This window comes from Sphaerodactylus townsendi, linkage group LG02 (genome assembly GCF_021028975.2).
Source record: "Sphaerodactylus townsendi isolate TG3544 linkage group LG02, MPM_Stown_v2.3, whole genome shotgun sequence".
Lineage (NCBI taxonomy): Eukaryota > Metazoa > Chordata > Lepidosauria > Squamata > Sphaerodactylidae > Sphaerodactylus > Sphaerodactylus townsendi.
In genome coordinates, this window is record NC_059426.1 from 75075639 (window position 1) to 75093612 (window position 17974).

The 17974-nt window shown below is 43.2% G+C and overlaps 1 protein-coding gene across 2 annotated transcripts in view; it reads left to right on the top strand.

The window, feature by feature from the left end:
* Positions 1 to 17974, top strand: part of PKP3 (plakophilin 3) — an 86351-nt gene that overhangs the window by 18195 nt on the left and 50182 nt on the right. Inside the window, exon 2 of one of the 2 annotated variants that reach the window (XM_048486285.1) lies at positions 13429 to 13615. In XM_048486285.1, the coding sequence (XP_048342242.1) occupies positions 13429 to 13615 (187 nt within the window). Of the gene's footprint in view, positions 1 to 13004; positions 13616 to 17974 lie in introns of those variants that run through there. The other variant, XM_048486286.1, reaches the window with a different exon arrangement.

Here is a 17974-nt window from a genome sequence, read left to right on the forward strand (position 1 = left end):
ATCCCAGAGACTGCCCTAAGTAATTTGCCCTGAGAATTAACTACTGATGCCTCAAGAATTAATGTTGCTATTGGTCTTTGCTTGGAATTAATTCTTGATGATGGCTTCTGTCCAAGGACAACATGTAGATTATGCATGTTTGTGAAGGAAATTATTTCCTGCAGGGAAAAAAAAATATTAGAGGAAAAGATGAAAGGCAAGCAATGATGGCCAGGTTAACCAGAAAAGAGTCACACTGTGTGGCCATTTCCGCACGGCCACAAACGGTCTTGGTAGGGGTGGGGGAGATGGCGCAGCACTGTGCCGTCGCCCGAACACCTTACCTTCCCTCCGACCTTCCAGCTTGTCCCCAGGCCTGGACAACGCGCCAGAAGGTTGGAGGGAAGGTAAGGCATTCGGGAAAGGGTGGGGGATGGCGCCTTCCTGCCGCTGCCGTTCGCACGGCAGCATTTGGAAGCTGCTGTTTCTGAAATACCTTGCCCAGGGAGCGAGTTTCGGAAACAGCGGCTTCGCGCCGCTCGGGGGTTGCGAGGCCACCGCTGCAATGCAGCAGTGGCGGCCGTGTGAATCCCCTCCCCAGGAACGCTGTTTTTAGCGTCCCTGGGTCGCTGTATTCCACCCGTGCAGAAACAGCCTATGAGAGTTTTTCCACCTCAGAAAATGTTTCTGTCTGTCATTTGGCCCTAAATCCATTCTTCTTAGCATTTTCATTCCCTTATTACCTTGTGTCTTGAAATACCAGTGTGGTTTCCCAGGGGAAAAACCCTGTAATAGTAATGCAAAAGAAACAACTATTCCAACTGTTTTACAGCCCACGACAGTATCAATTGCCTACTGGTAATACAATTTTAATGGAAACCAGCAAAGCAGTCAAATGAGGCTCCTTCTGGGGTTACTTCCGTATGGCCCGGGTAGATCTGAAGATACATTGTTCTTCTCTCCTCCGTTTTATCCTCACAATCTTCCTATGAGATAGGTGAGGCTGACTTGTCCAAAGTTATCTAGCAAGTTTACATGGCAGAGAAGGAGTCTAAACGTGTTTTTTCCAGATCCCAGTTGGACACTCAAACCACTACACCACACTGATTCTTATTACATCCAATGTCCAGGACGTGTTAAAAGAAAAGGGGAAAGGCATTAGCTTCTGAAGGACATCCATTATGTGATTCAGAGCTGCCACATTTTGGAACAAAAGCAAAAAATGTAACATGAGGGAATTTCATTTAAAATAAGCTGCATCTGATTATTCTGGCAACCAGGATGAAATGATGAAATTAAAATACTCTGTGGAGCTGTGTGTACCTTTGCCTCCCCCTTTTCCCCAGTCATGAATTTCAATTTCTGAAGTACTTATGTGTGTGCGTGCGGGCATGTGGGGAAGGAGGGGGAAGAATACTCCAAGAATATTCCACAGAGTGTGCTGTGTTTATGTTCCATTCCACGGGCAATGCTGTAGGAAGGTAAAATGGTGCCTGGGGTGAAATGGCGGCTGCCCCACCACAAAACACCATTCATCTATCTTTTTAAAGTGAAAAAAGCAGCCTGCTGCGGTCCATGGGAGTTGCTGCAGGCTTCTGAAGCAGCCTGAGAGGAGGGATGGGGGGAGCGATTCTCTGCGGGGGACCCCCATGTGCCTGCGCCCAGGGCGTTTGTCCCCACCCCACCCCATTGTATCTCCGCCACTGCCCCTGGGTGTGAATCTTGGGAATATCTTCTTGCAAAAGGAGTGGTTACAGTTTCTCCTGTTCCTGGAAACTACCACTAAAACATAGGCTACCATCAAGTTGCATGTTAGACTATTACTCGTGGTCATGGAAGCAAAGATCTTGACTTTATTTCATTACACTGGAAAGCTCAGGCCCAGAAATAAACACCTTTGCAGGTCTAAAGGCTATCCTGGGAATAAATATAGTCAAAAATATTTAATGTCACCTTTGGTAAATATCTAAAGCATTCTGTGCAGTTGATTAACCACAAGGGTGTTAAAATTCACGTTCCAAGGAGCTTATGACAGAAGTAATCAATGTGTGAGGAACACTGAACGAAAATCCTTCTCGGGAAACATATGAAGTAGTTGGTTAGTCAGTGTACATTGTTTATGAGGAAATGAAGCAGCCATAATGAAAAAGATGGGTGGATGGATGGAAGAAACAGATAGTAGAATGAAACTAAAGGGAGGGGGGTGGAGTAAGTGCACCAAGTAGAATTGTGGAGAATGAATAATGCTAATAACTCTTTCTCAGCATCTGGTCATTTTCATGTGCTGAACGGAAGTAGTTCATAGAGGTGGGTCAGCAGCATTCTCTTAATTTACACATATAATTATGGTTTGGTAAGTACAGCTGCATTTTGGGTAGTAGGTGAGATCATGCAACAATGACCTGTCAGGCAACTTACTGTAGAGCATCATATTTGTGGCAGCAAAGGAGGTGGCTTATGCCACTTCAACTATAACACCAGTCTATGTTTAAAAAGTGAGTCCAGCTATTTGAGTTCGACTGGCCTTTCTGGAAATGTTACAGCTATTCAAAGAGCATGCAAGTGTGGACCTTCACGATTTCTGCTATCAACAGAAAATACGTATGTTAGTGCTCAAATTACAGCGTCCACAAACTCAACTCTCCTCAACTGATCCTCACAGACCACATCCCCAGGTCTCTTCCTATAGGGTATTGAACAAACTGTTTGTACTAAACACCTTTCATTATGGAAAATGGTAGGGAGATGTTTACTTCTTCCCCTTTGTTCTCAATATGTGAGGTCCAGAAAAGAAAATATATCATAATGCAGAGCTCACTCAATAGGGATGCCCACAGGAAATGGATAATTGTTTATTTATTTATATCCTGCCTTTTCTCCTGATATTCAAGGCTATTAATACAACAAATTTGTATGTTTCTTTGGTTGTTAAAACATTTATACCCCACCTTTCCTCTGGTTCAAGGTGGCTTACAATAATAGTTTTATAGCATATAGAAACATTGGAAAGAGAGAGGGGCTGGAAGACAGCCAGCTGCTTCAGGACTAAAATAGATGTGCCAGTTTCCACATGTCCACCACAAGGATGCCACAGCCATTTTTAAAATGATTTAAAATGCCACAAGGGGATAGCCCCAGTGGTGGGATTCAGCAGGTTCGCACCACTTTGGCAGAACTGGTTGTTAAAATGGTGCTTGTAAACAACCAGTTGTTAAATTATTTGAATCCCACGACCAGAACCGGTTGTTAAATTATTTGAATCCCACCACTGGAAAGCCCCCTCCCTTTTCAAGGCACCCAGAGCTATTTTGGTGCCTGAAAATGTATAGGGGCGGGGAGAAAACAAGAGCACCTCAGCCTGGAACACGGCAGGCCTGATCAGGATCAGAGTCTTGAAGTACTTTAAAATCATTTTTAAATGGTGGCGGCATCCCAGTGGCAGATACAAGAAAGTCATTCCATCTACTTCAGCCTTGATAGAGATCTGGAGAGATCTGGAGAGATTCAACAAAACAGTTAAGAACTGCAAAACAAGATGACTGTCTTCAACTCAAAGCCACAAAGAGACAGAGCAGGCAGATCTAGGCAGAATGGTCTTTGAATGGCGAGAACAGCAAGTTTTGACTGACTTTAAAATTCAGCTTCAGGTTTAGCTCTGTGGCAGAAATTGCTCTTTTTACACAGGTAGCTATCTCCAGATACAGTCAAAATCATAGGAACATAGTTGGAAAAGACCACAAGGACAATTTAGTCCAACCCCGTCATGCAGGAACACACAATCAAAGCACTCCCAACAGATACCCATCCATCGTCTGTTTAAAAACCTCCAAAGGAGACTCCACCACTCTCTCAGGCAACGTATTCAGCTGTCAAACAACTCTTACCATCAGGAAGTTTTCCCTAATGTTTTGGTGGAATATTTTTTCCCATAGTTTGAATCCATTACTCCTTGACCTAGTCTCTGGAGCAGCAGAAAACAAGCTTGCTCCATCTTCCAACATGACATCCCTTCAAATATTTAAACATGGCTATCATGTCACCCCTTAACCTTCTCTTCTCCAGACTAAACATACCTACCTCCCTAAGTCGTTCCTCATAAGACACGGAATCCAGACCTTTTACCATTTTGGTCACCCTCCCCTGGACCTGTTTGTCAATATCCTTTTTGAATTGGGGCACCCAGAACTGGACACAGCATTCCAGGTGACATCTGAGCAATGCAGAATAGAGTGGTACTACTACTTCCCTTGATCTAGACACTATACTCCTATTGATGCAGCCCAGAATTGCATTGGCTTTCTTAGCTGCCACATCACACTGTTGATTCATGTTCAGCTTGTGGTCTAAGACTCCCAGATCCCTTTCACATGTACTGTTGTCAAGTGAGGTATTGCCCATCTTATATGAGTGCATTTCATTTGTTCTGCCTAAGTGTAATACCTTGCATTTGTCCGTTGAAATTCATTTTGTTAGTTTTGGTCCAGCTCTCTAATCTGTCAGGGTCGTTTTGAATTCTGACCCTGTCCTCTGCGGTATTCGCTACCCCTCCTAATTCAGTGTCATCTGCAAATTTGATTAGCATGCCCTCTATTCCATCATCCAAGTTAGAGAAAGGAAATGCATTCTTTTTTATTTCATTAGATCTTTCTACTGTATGTGCACTGTAGACAACTCAATATTCCTGAAATGTCTTGAAATTGAAGTTTAAAAAGACTTTTTCTGCATGATCACGTACAGAAGGTCATGCTGAATTACAAAAGTGGGGGGTAAAAGATATATTCTACAGGGTATGGTCCTTTTATTCATGCTGTTTCAATTATATGTGACACTTCTGAATGATATCATGCAAAGCTTTGGAGTTGGATGTCAGTAGCACACTTGTTCTTTCAACAAGTTACCAGAGGTTATCATGGTTTCTCGAGGGTGTAGTCAAGAAGGAGAATGAGCAGAAGCTGAATCCAGGTAAGAGGGAGGTGATGCTGGCTGATAAAGTAGAGACTAAGGCAGAGATCATGCTACCCACTTTGGATAGTAAACCGTTGAATTTTACTATCTCTGAAAAGACCTTAGGGTAGTATTGAGTCCTGCACTTTTGTTAGAAGGTCAAGTAAATGCAGTGGCAAAGAATGATTTTTGTGTTTGATGCAGAAATTAGCTCTCTTCTTGAGATCCCAAGGCCTGGTCATGCTTCTGTAACCTAAAGGCTAGACTATTGGAATGTGCCCTAAGTAGGACTGTTCATAAAGCTAAAACTGGTGCAAATATATGGCAACTTGCTTACAATGCAAAGATGGAAGCATATTACTGTCACCTTGAAACACCTATATTGTATTGAGAGACATATTGCTAGCCTTTTCAAGATGCTGCTTTGGAGCCTTAAAACCTTATACAACTAGGACCGGCTTACCTGAAGGACTATGTATCCTTTTATGAGTGTTTATCACTTTACATCTTCCCATGGCATCCTTTTGGTTGAGCTCATCCTACAAGCTGTCTAATCCACCATGGCTTAGGCCTGTTCTTGATAATGGCTCCAGCACGACAGAATGCTTTCTCTGATGAAGGACAGCAGGCACATAAGTACACTGTCCACATAAGGGTTGTATGTATACAGCCTTGTGTTTTTTTCAGGCATTTGGCAGCTAGCTGATATGGAGGGATTACCTGGAAGAAAAGTTCTATATCTATTTTTTTCCTAATCGTTTATTATTATCATCACTTTAAATTGTTTCCTGCCTGCAGGTCAGGCTTCTGTAAAATGCTTTTTAGCCATGGTGCTTAGCAAGAAAAACAATATATAAGTGTTTTAATAAATAGATGTATTGTTAACATCCGGTTTTATAGTTTATATTGCTTGTATTGTTTGTATGCTTGTTTTATTTGATAACATAGAATATTGTTAGCAACTCTGAGCCTGACTCATTAGGAAAAGTGGAATAGATAGATAGATAGATAGATAGATAGAGAGAGAGAGAGAGAGAGAGAGAGAAAGAAAGAAAGAAAGAAAGAAAGAAAGAAAGAAAGAAAGAAAGAAAGAAAGAAAGAAAGAAAGAAAGAAAGAAAGAAAGAAAGAAAGAAAGAAAGAAAGAAAGAAAGAAAGAAAGAAAGAAAGAAAGAAAGAAAGAAAGAAAGAAAGTCTGCCCCGGAGTCTTCTAAAACAGTATCTAAGGCTGTCTCTTACCACTCCAAAGCCCTTTTGCCTTCATTAAGAAATACTTACATAGAGGTAAAAACAGCTGGTATGCAGTATTTTTCAGCAGAAAAATGGTTGGGGATAAAGTGTTAAAACATCTCTCTCTCTCTCTCTCTCCCCTGCTCCCATGCCATTCTCCCTCTCAAATAACACCAGTAACTGATTTTGGGAAAGGAAGAATTTTAAAATATTTACAGAACCACATAGCAGGTTTATTCCACCACTAGTAGGAAACCACATGTGTTATATATAGAATATCCCAGATCCAGTCTCTGGCATCTCTGATAATATAGTCATAAAAGGTCATTGTCTGAGACTATGGACTGGCAGATAATATAACAGTACTTGGATACATAGACCAATGATCTGAGTCAGTGTAAGGCAGTTTCATATATTCATTTATCCCAACCACCTACTGTAAAGCAGGAGCATTCCACTATACCCGATCCAGACCAAAGCAGACAGCAGGTGCACTGCTTGACTTGCTAAACTCTGCCTTGATCCCCTTTCTGTAAAGCTGCCATTCATTACTTGCCTCACTGGTTCTTCATGAGAATGAAATCAGGGGTAGGGAACCTGCGGCTCTCCAGATGTTCAGGAACTACAATTCCCATCAGCCCCTACCAGCATGGCCAATTGGCCATGCTGACAGAGGCTGATGGGAATTGTAGTTCCTGAACATCTGGAGAGCCGCAGGTTCCCTACCCCTGCACTAGATAAAGACCGCAACACATTTCACACGTTCAACACGCTACAAAAATTATTGACAACAACCAGTCCCCAGCACTCATGCATAAAATGTCTCCCATCTGCAGCTTCGGTTGCCATCTGTTAGAATTTCTTTGCATTCACTCATGAAGCCACCTCCACTGATGACAGCTCACAGCTTTTCACTACAAGCTTTCCTTTCTTGCATTCCTCATTCATAATAAGCTGCCTTAATGCTGTGGGTGGGGACAAAAGTGTATTGAGCACCCCACGAGGGTAGGTTTCACTGCTTTTGGGACCAAGAGAGAGAAATCTGAGCTGAAGGGAAACGAAACCACAGCAGGTGGACATGCAGGCAAGTGGATCTTAAGATGCTGCCACTGGTTTCCGGCTACACAAACCCTGCTTTGTGTGGGGTCTGCTGCTTTTCTCAGTGCTCCAAGAGCAACCCCGTACCTAGGGCTACTCTGACTAATGCAGGAGACCCAAATCTTAGCAAAAACTTGTTTCATCTGTGAAGAGCACGACCAACCTAAATACCTAATCATAATCAGGTCAGAACATTTTTGGAGATTTTTTTTTTGTGGGGGGGGGGGGAGTGTAGCCTAGGAAAGGTAGTGTCTTGAGAAGAGGGCATCAAAATGATGTAATCTTACAGAGTCTGCCTTCCAAAGGGGGTTATTTCCTCCAAGTGCCCTGATCTCTGTCATCTGGAGATCAATTGTAACAGTGTGTGATCTTCAAATCACCAGTTGGAGATTGGCAATTCTAATAATTGTGCCACAACAGTAGAGCAAAGTACAAATGTCTGGGCAAACAGGAAAGGTTGCACAAGAATAATCGCACTTGGTATTAGGCATTAGAACTGCCAATGCTCAGAAAGCACAAATCTGGCAAGAAGCAAAGGGGGATCACCCATTAAGAGGTGAGTCCAGAAGAGTTGTCAGAAAACACCCTGTTCCCCTAAGGTGCACACAGCTATTTCACATGCTCACAAGCCCCACCAAGGAATACACCCGCACATAATAACAGGCCAACAGAAATAAATCTACCACAATCCAGATTCCTATTTTGCCACAAGCGCAAGGCAAGAACAAAACATAACTTAAGCAGGTGCAAGCACTGTAGTTTACAGGTTTAATTACCTATACGGGTTTAATTACCTATACATGCAGCATTTTAAAGAAACAAACATTTATAATTCTTTTTTAAAACTTCATTCATTTCTCAGACAGGAAACACTTAGGTCAGGAGTCTTAAACGCAAAAAGATAATCTACAGCACAGAACTCAAATTCCATGTAGAGCAAACCTCTCAATAAAGGCTGCCATGCCGCAGTGCAATCATGGAATCTGTGACAAAGCATTCAAAATGCCTGTAAACCAGCAAACCATCTGGGACAATAAAAGAAGAACAAAGTGACCAAGCAGATTTATACTAGAGAAGGTTGTCCTTTAATATATCTGCTTGGAGAGTAGACCTACCTTGCTGCCCATGTGGGGCTCTTTTAAATGCACTGATGAAGCTAATTACATGAGAGCACCAATATCTCACCATTGTAAGAGAACTGATACCTTGTCATAATAGCCATCGGTCTCTGGTCTCGGGTGTAAAGTGAAATGATTATGGCTGAGGCTAGGAGCCTTGCTTTCTGAGATGGTGCTGGTTCATACTAATGGTTCATCAAGGTGTCAACACAACTCCTATGCCTTTATTATGGAGAAAGCGGACTTCCTGAAATGCAGATTTTTTTTTTAGCATGAAGATGCATCTAAAATTCCTTCTGCATCTGGTCACTCTCGTCTTAGTCATAGCAACTGAAGTCCATAGCAACTGAAGTCAACCATAGCAGGCTTCCACCTATGTCAGCAAAGAGAGTATGTATATGCTGGAACTAAACACTGATCTCAGCCCTGATTTGTGTTAGGAACTCCAGTGGAAAGACTACACCAAATTCTCATTGGCAGAAACACACTTCTGCCAGGACAGAAGGGTTTTCATAGATTTCTCTTACTGCAAACCTATACCTTACCTATACCTTACCTTGGACTGTTCTTGGGAGTTTCTGTTGACCCCACCCCCTAGGGGCAACATTTGGCAGAGGGGAGACAGGAAAACTCGATTCAGCTGGAATTCCATTCATTCCTGAGTTGGAATCCAAATATTCCTTTCCTGAAATTTCTGTATGCACTCCATATATATAATATCCTATTCTGGAGGCTGTGGAATCAATTTTTATTTATTTTTGGTGCTCAAAAATAAAAATGCTGTGCAGGAGCACACAAACACTTATACAGTGATCCCTTCCACATTATGACTTTTCACATTGTGGTTTTGACTGACCAACCCTGGAGCCGCACTTACCTGGACACCCGGGGCAGGGGAGAGGCTGAGGAAGTGGCAGGTCTGTCAGGGACCCAACAGAGGCAAGCAAAACTGGTGTGGGCCAAGAGTCTGGGGAGGAAGAGCCTGAGAAAGGATTGCGGGGGATTTTTGTTTTGCGTTCTTCCAGATTCTGTGCCCCCAACCCGCACAATCTGGAAGGGACAACAGTATATACACATATAACTTTGCTATGGCCCATTTTGCATGGAGGGCTTTCTGTGGCACTCTTCACTTCACAGTGGGGTCGCACTGTGGTCTTCTCACATTACCTTGTTTACATGCAAGGAAATGTCCTACTGCCTGTTGCATGGCTTGCCTGCCCTCACTTCCAGGTTGCTCACTCCCAGGTCACAAGGTTGACAGCTTTTTTTAAAAAATGCTTTAAATTTTATATTGATATACTTCCACAGCACGGACTCACTGCCTTCCTCTACTGCAGTGCTGGAGAGGGAGGAAGGCCAGGCATGATCGGCGGGCCAGGCAAGCCCCTGCTGAACTCAAGTCCCAGCAGACTAGTTGAGTCTCACTGACTAGGCACTTCCAGCTGGAGGTCTTGTGAGTTTCAAGTGTGATGATTTAGCACCTGCAACCCATGCAGTGCCTGTGCTGATCCACATACTGATTGTTACTTGTCCTAGTGGACTAGTACATCCAGCAAAAAGGACAGAGCCCAAATCAGCCCCAGTATCCCTGCTCTAGTTGATACCTTTTCATCTGAGTTACATTTTTCATGATTTTCTCTTTTGTTCCACAGCTACTACCATCAGCACAAATCCTAGCATTCACATCAAATAACCAGGAAGTGGAATGGTAGTGATTGAAGACATTGTAGGTCATGTCCATAACACCCACTTGTGTTTTCCAGTGACATATTATGCAAAAATGACCCAATGTAGACATAACTTAATAGCTTTTCATTTTGCAAGCCATTAATTTTGCATTTCCAAGAGCCTTAGTACATGAAGGTTAGAAACCTCAACTGTCAGTTGAGGTTTTTAATGTCAGTCTTGTTTTTCCTCTATACCCAGTGCAAGAAACACAATATATTCAACCTCATTACTACGTGAGGCAGACGCCTGCCCCCTTCTGGTAAATTTTCTTCTCTCCAGTTTCCTGCTTCCTGATACCACCTACATGAAATTTACCTGGGAGGCAGTAATATGGGTGATAGCACCAGGGAAGGACTGTGGTGCTCCCTCCTTAAAGGTTGCTATCCAAAGTGGGAGCTTTACGCGCCTCATGGCTGTGAATTAGATATTCACATCCATCATTCCACTATCTCCTATAAACTAAACAAAAAAATTAAGTCTTCTTCAGACAGCAGCTTCCCACTTGGCTTTAATTAGTGTAATATGATATGAAGCTAGAAGTGGTGGGGGGGGGGAATACCACAAGAAGGTCTCCACTTTTGAACTGTGACACCTTCACTGATCCCACAAGATCCTGCTATGTGGATGAATAAAAATAATTGCAAGTTTGTGTGTCAAGGACACCAAATCAGCCCCCCCCCCCCCCAAAAAAAAAAGGCCTAGTCCTCTGGAAGCAGCCTAACACATAGAGGATTCTGTGCCAACAATTAGACTTCAAAATAAATAAGGGCTACTACAATAATGCAAAATGTATTAGTGGTACAGCCACCACACAGGTAATTCCTATTCGAAAGTACATCCTGCCACTCTAACCTACGTTTTAAAATGTGTCATGAGAAAATGACATCATAGGATTCTCACAGCAGCAATTCATCCGAAGAGGGGAAAGGGCCACTCTTCCCTCAGGCTGTTACAGTGCAAAGGGTGACAATGAAAGCTGTTTTCCTAATAATCCAGACTCAGTCAGATTTTATATTTCTAACATTAATAATCATCTTGGCCAATTATCATAAAGAAAGATAGATAATGCACTTTCCCTAGACTACTATCACATCTTTGGGCGATTATTATTGTGTAAAATCAATGGGGATACCAACTGCAATGAACTGTCCTAAGCAGATACAAAGGCAGGTTAAATTTTAAGTACAGGCCTGGGAACTGATTCATGCTACGGTTTGCTCTGCTTTTGATTCATAGCTTTACTTTGCATGCCTCAGTTTCCCACCAGTGAACATAGGGTCACTCTCTCTTAATGAGGTCTTCTTAATTTGGGACTACTTTTTTAACCTGGAGGACTATTCATATTTTAGCCACAAAGTTTAATAGCTGGATACTCAGAATCATTTGTGCTGTGCAAAATATGAAAGCCAAGCTGGGTTTTGCCTGGCTATTACCATGATTAATGCTGCATACTCCAAAAAGTCTTTCATCCGGACATCTGGCAGTGGTCCAGAAATGCTAGTTAATTATTAAGTTGGTCAGAGAAGGCCGTCTAAGGGGAAGCCTTCTTTATGGAGAGTTGTGTGTTTTGATGATAGTCCCTTGAAAACCTTAGGCTGGAATATTTATTAGAAGAATATATTTTCCCCTAGAGATGAATAAACCAGTTTAGCACTCTGCAACAGGGTGGATGGTGTGATTCGATGAGTGGCCTGGGTTGTTGTCATCCCACAGTGCCTGGAAATCTGAAGTGGCTTTGGCATCTACTCCATACATTTTAAAGGCTGAAACAATAGTCCCATGACTGAAAAGCTGCTGAAACACACAAGTCTAGCTAGCCTGCTCTAATGGTACGGACATTTAATACTTCTAAGACCTTTGTAGACACAATACATTAGATGGAGGGAGGGAGTTTGAAAGGGAAAAGAGAGGCAGAGAGATGCAATACCTTTTGTTTGTTCTTAGCAGTTTACATATCTGCATGTGAGTATAATCAGAGACCCAGGGCACTAGAATGGTACATTTGGGACAAATGCATGGGTTATTCCTAGATCTACAGTTTTGTCGATATAATCCCCTCACCCAGCTTTTCCAGAGGGTAAGAAATTGTATTTACTACTTGAAATAGGACATAGGAACCCCTACAAAATTTTCTTTCAGCCCAATTTGTAAACTGCATTCACAGCATGCTTCTGTAGAAGAAAATGGTCGCTGACAAAAGGATCACAGGCTGCCGTAACTTCCACCCTCTCAAACCATACCTAAAGTTCCGCGCTTAGTATTTCTTTTGTGCGCTGGAGTTTTGCAAAGAAAATAGCCTGGAATTCTAGCTGAGATCCCGGACTCTGACCTGGCTTCGCTCGAGCGCTTCGGTGTCTCGCTTCGGTGTCTGTGAAAGCGCAGCATTTGACAGTATGTGCGGAGTTAGTGTTTCACAAGGGGTGCGGCGGGGGGGGGGGGGGGGGGGGCAAAACTCGGTACGGCCGAGGCGGGACTGTTCCTGTGTAGTTTACAAACTAGTTGCCTGGGCTGTACGTACGCCTGCTTCTCTTTCTCTGCTTTCTTGGATATTCTCTCACAAAGAGAGTCTTCCAGAGCTGGCCAGACTCGAAGAAGCTCAACTGGCCGAGCAGGATCATTTTGCAGCGTAAAGCTTTTCTTGCAAGCCGACGACAAGGGGAAGGCGCCACACCCCGTACAACGCCCAACCCGAGCCCTGCAGGCACCGCACCCGTAACCACTCTTGCCAGTTTGTACAGCTGAGGAGCTGTGGTGGATGGGATAGGCTGGGGCTGGGCCGGGCAGGGCAGGGCTAGTTCCTACATCTCTGCATCCTTGGAATTCCACCTTAAAGCCCCTGCTTGCCAAGTGCCTCACCTGCTTAAGGTGGAGCTGGCTGACCTGCACTGCCTTAAAGCCTGCCTCTGTGCTGATGTCAGTTGCTAGGGAGAGGGGTGTAACCATGAATGTGTTGTTACACTGCACAGAGGAGAAAGTCCTGTCCCAGGGAGCAAACTGCTTGGAGAAGGACGAGAATGGTGTGGGTTGGGGAAGAGGCGTATGGCCTGAGTGGAGAAACTTTTTTTGACTAAGCAAGGGGGAGGGCCTGACTGACGCCTGGACTCACCTGTGAGTAAGCAGCCAACTTTCTGGAGTGTCAACGTGCCACTCAGCTCACCTGGCCTTAGAGAAGTGTGCAGTGCAGGACTGTAGGAAGCCACTGAGGAACTTACGGCTTGTCCACACAAGGCCTCAGTGCCTGGTAGGGTCAACCAGAAGAGGAGCTGGGCTGCTTAATGTTCATCTGACCAAATTGCCATGCACGAAAGTAATTTCTTCCTGTCGGCTCTACAGCCGGAGAATGGCGTGTGCTCCTTGGCGTTGCCCTCTGACCAGCAGCTGGACAGAAAAAACAAGGAGACGCAGGACACCGAGGTGCTCAAGAATGCCCGGGTGCAGGAGCAAGTTCGCATGAGGATGCTTCAGAAGAGCCACTCGGCCCCCAGGACTAATGGAGCTGGGCCTGACTATGAACTGAAAGGTAGGCCCTGGGGTGGATGAAAGGAGGGGCTTGGTGGTGGGCCTTCTGTCAAAGCAAATGCTGTGAAGCATATCCAGCTATAAATGTGTGTGGGGTTGGGGTGGGGGAGACAGTTGATGGAGAGTGGCTGTGTGTGTGGTGGCATTTATGTATGTTTGTTAAGTTCTGTGAAGTCGCTTCTGATTCATGGTGGCCTGATAAATTAACAACCTCCAAAGTGTCTTGTCATTAATAGCCTTGCTCAGGACTTGCAAAATGAGGACTGTGACTTCCTTTATTGAGCCAACCCATCTCATGTTGGGTCTTCCTTTTTCTTACTACTTTTAACTTTTCCTAGCATTATTGTCTTCTCCAGTGATTTCTGGTTCTCATAATGTGCCCAAAGTGCAATAGCCTCACCATTTAGTCATTTGGAATCTAGGGAGACTTCAAAGCTTGATTTGATCTAGAAGCCACTGAGTTGTCTTTTTGGTATTCCATGGTATCTGCAGTACTCTCCTGCAATACTACATTTCAGATTAATCAACTTTCTTCCTGTCAGTTTTCTTCATTGCCCAACTTTCACACCCATACATTCTAATGGCAAATACTATGAATTACCTTCATCTTGGTCACCAGTGACACATTCTTACCCTTAAGAATATTTTCTAACTCCTTCATGGCTGCCATGCTACTCCAGTTCTCATTGTTGAACTCTCCTACCTCTCTTCTTGCTGTGCCTTAGTTTTCCTGACCTATAAAGTGGGGATGACCAGCTGCCCAGGACAGTGTAGTTACCTTAGTCAACTGGCCTGTAAAATTGGCACAGAAAGGAAAAGGTGGTGTAGAAAAGTTAGCTTTGAATGCTTCTTCCAGGAATATGTTGCGTGGGACTGACTGGTTTAGTCAGTGCAGTATAGTCACTCCAACTACAATATTGTGTTCTGTACAAAAGGTGAAGCCATCTCCAACAGGTTTATTAGTAATAATGGGGTTGTTTCCTGTGATCTCTAGGAAAGTGGCTTGTCGGTTTAAAGAATTATCCTGGGCCCCAAAGACTTTCAAAGATTAATCAAAAGCTGATGCAAAAGCAAAAAGAAGTTTAGTAGCCCCTCAAAGACAAGACAGATTTATTGTGACATAAACTATAATGGGCTAGACTCTAGAGCCTATCAGTGACTCTTTTAATCTTTTATTTGTGCGCACACACACACACGGGCAGAAGAGTAAATAGAAGAGGAAGAGTTGGTTTTTATATAAAGCTTTTCTCTACCTTTAAAAAGTCTCAAAGTGGTATGCAATTGTCTACCCTTTCTCTTCCCACAACAGACACCTTATGAAGTAGGTGGGGCTGATAGAGTTCTGAAAGAACTGTGACTGGCTTCATGTGTAGGACTGGGGAAACAGATTAGAGTTTGCCAGATTAGAGTGCACCACAATGTGGAGGAGTGGTCAATCAAACCCAGTTCTTTAGCTTAGAGTCCACTGATCATTAGAGTCCACTATACCACATTGGTAAAGGATCATGAAACACAAAAGCAATTCTCTATAACATTTCTATGCAAAAGTCTAAGCACCATGTTGTCTGAGGATGACTAATTGAGTTTGGAGGTGATTTTTGTCTGCTGATTAGTCCCCTTGTATGGAAGAATGTCTCACTTAGCAAGTTTAATCAGATAGCAAAGCCTTTCATCCCATAACTGCTCCAAACTTCCACTCCTATTTATTATGGAAGGAATTTGACAATGGCTTTGCCCGCTTATGCTCTGTATAAAATAGTCAGGATCTCTTGTACCTGCATTATGCTTGTCATACCATTGGTCTGCCAAACTAGGTGGCTCTAGCTCTGTGAACAAATGGAACCTGTATTTCTTTGTTTTGAATTGACTTTTTTTGAGGGAACAAAGTCATTTTTACCACTCCCAAGTGCCATCCTGTGACCTGCCCCTTTTGTGCATTGTGTTGCCCTGTAACATACAAGCTGATTAGATTTTTTTCTCCCTCCACACCATATATGTAGGGATAGTATAACCTGTTGAATGGACAAATGTTCTGCTCATACTATTAACAAGGTCCAGTCATTGCTACCATGTACCATCTGCTTGGGAGCAATTAGAAGAAGAGTTTGGATTTATGCCCCTCTTTTCTCTCCTGTAAGGAGACTCAAGGTGGCTTACAAGCTCCTTTCCCTTCCTCTCCCCTCAGCAGACACCTTGTGAGGTAGGTGGGGCTGGGAGAGTTTGGAAGAACTGTGACTAGCCTGAGGTCACTCAGCAGGAATGTAGGAATGCGGAAACACATCTGGTTCACCAGATAAGCCTCTGCCACTCAGGTGGAAGAGTGGAGAATCAAACCCGGTTCTCCAGATTACAATCCACCTGCTCTTAACCACTACACCATGCTGGTTCACAGTATAGGACTGTGATCTGAATTCTGTTTTTCAGGAAGTGGATTCCCTTGAACTCATAAGGGTTTACTTCTTTAGTAAACATATTTAAGATTAGATTTGCTCAGAAATAAATCCAGTAGGATTTATTGTCAGGTAAGTGTGTGTAACAATTATCTGACAACCTAGTGAATCTGGTGACTGTACAGGGCAGGGATTTGAGCCTATACTTTCCAGGCCCTTACTCATCACTACTTGGCTCCTTCCAAAGCTAGTAACTTTCAGATTGGACACAGCACAGCCCAGTAATTAGAATTTGAATAATTGAGACTGGAGACTTTGAGAAAATTGGGAGGGTTTAGAGACTGTAAATCTGTTGAAGAGGGGTATCACCTGAGTTTCTCCAGGTGTGAGCCTTGTAAATCATGCTGTGGGCTGGCATTCAATACATGTAGCTTTCTCCTGAGTGGTAATGCTGTGGGGGTGAAAGGTGACTCTGTTAAGTCACTGACTAGCCACAACTGTTAAAGGAAAAGAGCTTAGGTTGGGAAAGGAAAAGTGGCATCCCTAGAGCTAAGTATGTTCCTATTAATATAAAAGTCAGGCTTATCTGGGTTGCATTGCCTCTGCTTGTTTTTCACCTCTGTTTGGAGGCCTAGATTGTAATCCACAGATTAGAAAAGACTGTTTGTAATTTATAACCATCAGTCAAGGGTGTAACTATTCCAATCATGTAAGCACTTTGTCACCAAAACTAGGGCAAGCTTCCAGTACTGAAGGGGAACCTTGGTAGTTGCCTCACTGGGATACTGGGTGTGCAGAACGAACTGAGTATCCAAAAAACCTGGGGCTAGTTTAGGGTGCCCTTCCCCCAACCATCCAAAGAATCCCTGAGATGCAGCCTTAACTGCCCTGAAGTCAAGTTCAAGTTCAAAGACCTTTATTAGGCATTAAAACATAGCAGAACTGCCCTGAAGTATTTGATCAGTTGAAAATAATTCCTGATTCATTTTTAGTGATGTTGTTTAGCCTTTTAGTATTGAATGTATCCACCCAAGGGACTAGTTTAAAGTTGACATCTTTTATCAGGACATGATGAATTACTGGTGCTCTATACTCCAAGCTTCATAGTGCTGTGGAGAAATTCATAGGGCAGTCTTGACCTTGGTTTACATTTGTGCTGTCCCAATAGCTAACAATAACATTAAATGAAATCTAGGCGCTGAGACATCTAACTTTACAGTCTTTACAGTCTTTACAGAACTGTAAGATTTCTGAATGGCTGCAAATTCATGACACTGGGTTGTGTCAGAATTTATCCTTTGAACTGCACTGAATTAATGCCTTATCACAAGAAGGTAGGCAGCACCTTGGATACACCTGGAGCTCACTGTCTTTGTGACTTCACCTTCCCTTTGATCTATCAGTCTGAATCTAATTATAGAGTCTAATCCCACACCCTGCCCTGGTATGTCTGTCCTGTCCCTTGAGGTGCTGTCCAATAGTCTGACAGGAGAACACTGGAGCTGCTTAAAACAGGGTTTTTTCTCTGTTTGTCCATCAATTCTCAGAGTCAGTTGGACTTAGTTTTGCATCATAGATTTGCAAAGGTCCTCCTGAGTAATATAGGCCAAGGCACTCCCTAGCATTCGGATTTCCTGGCTTTCTATAAGGTTCAGTAAAATGCACCATTGGAGTCAGAAAAATGCATCTCTACTTAGGATTGTGTTAGTTGTCACCTTTACTGAAAAAACCGTGTGTCTTTAAAAAGTTGTGTGAAAAGGAAGGAATTTAATACATAGGGTTTTTCTCAGTGAGGCAGAAAGTCGATGCAGACCAATGTCAGTACTTCCCAGTGGTTGGAGAATTGTACCATATCTTCTCAGAACAGAAGCTTTTTATGCATTAACAGACTTTTGTTTGGCAGGAATATGACTGACTCTGACTGGTTTTATAACAGGAAAGGGCTGCTGTTTTAAGCATACATCCCTGGA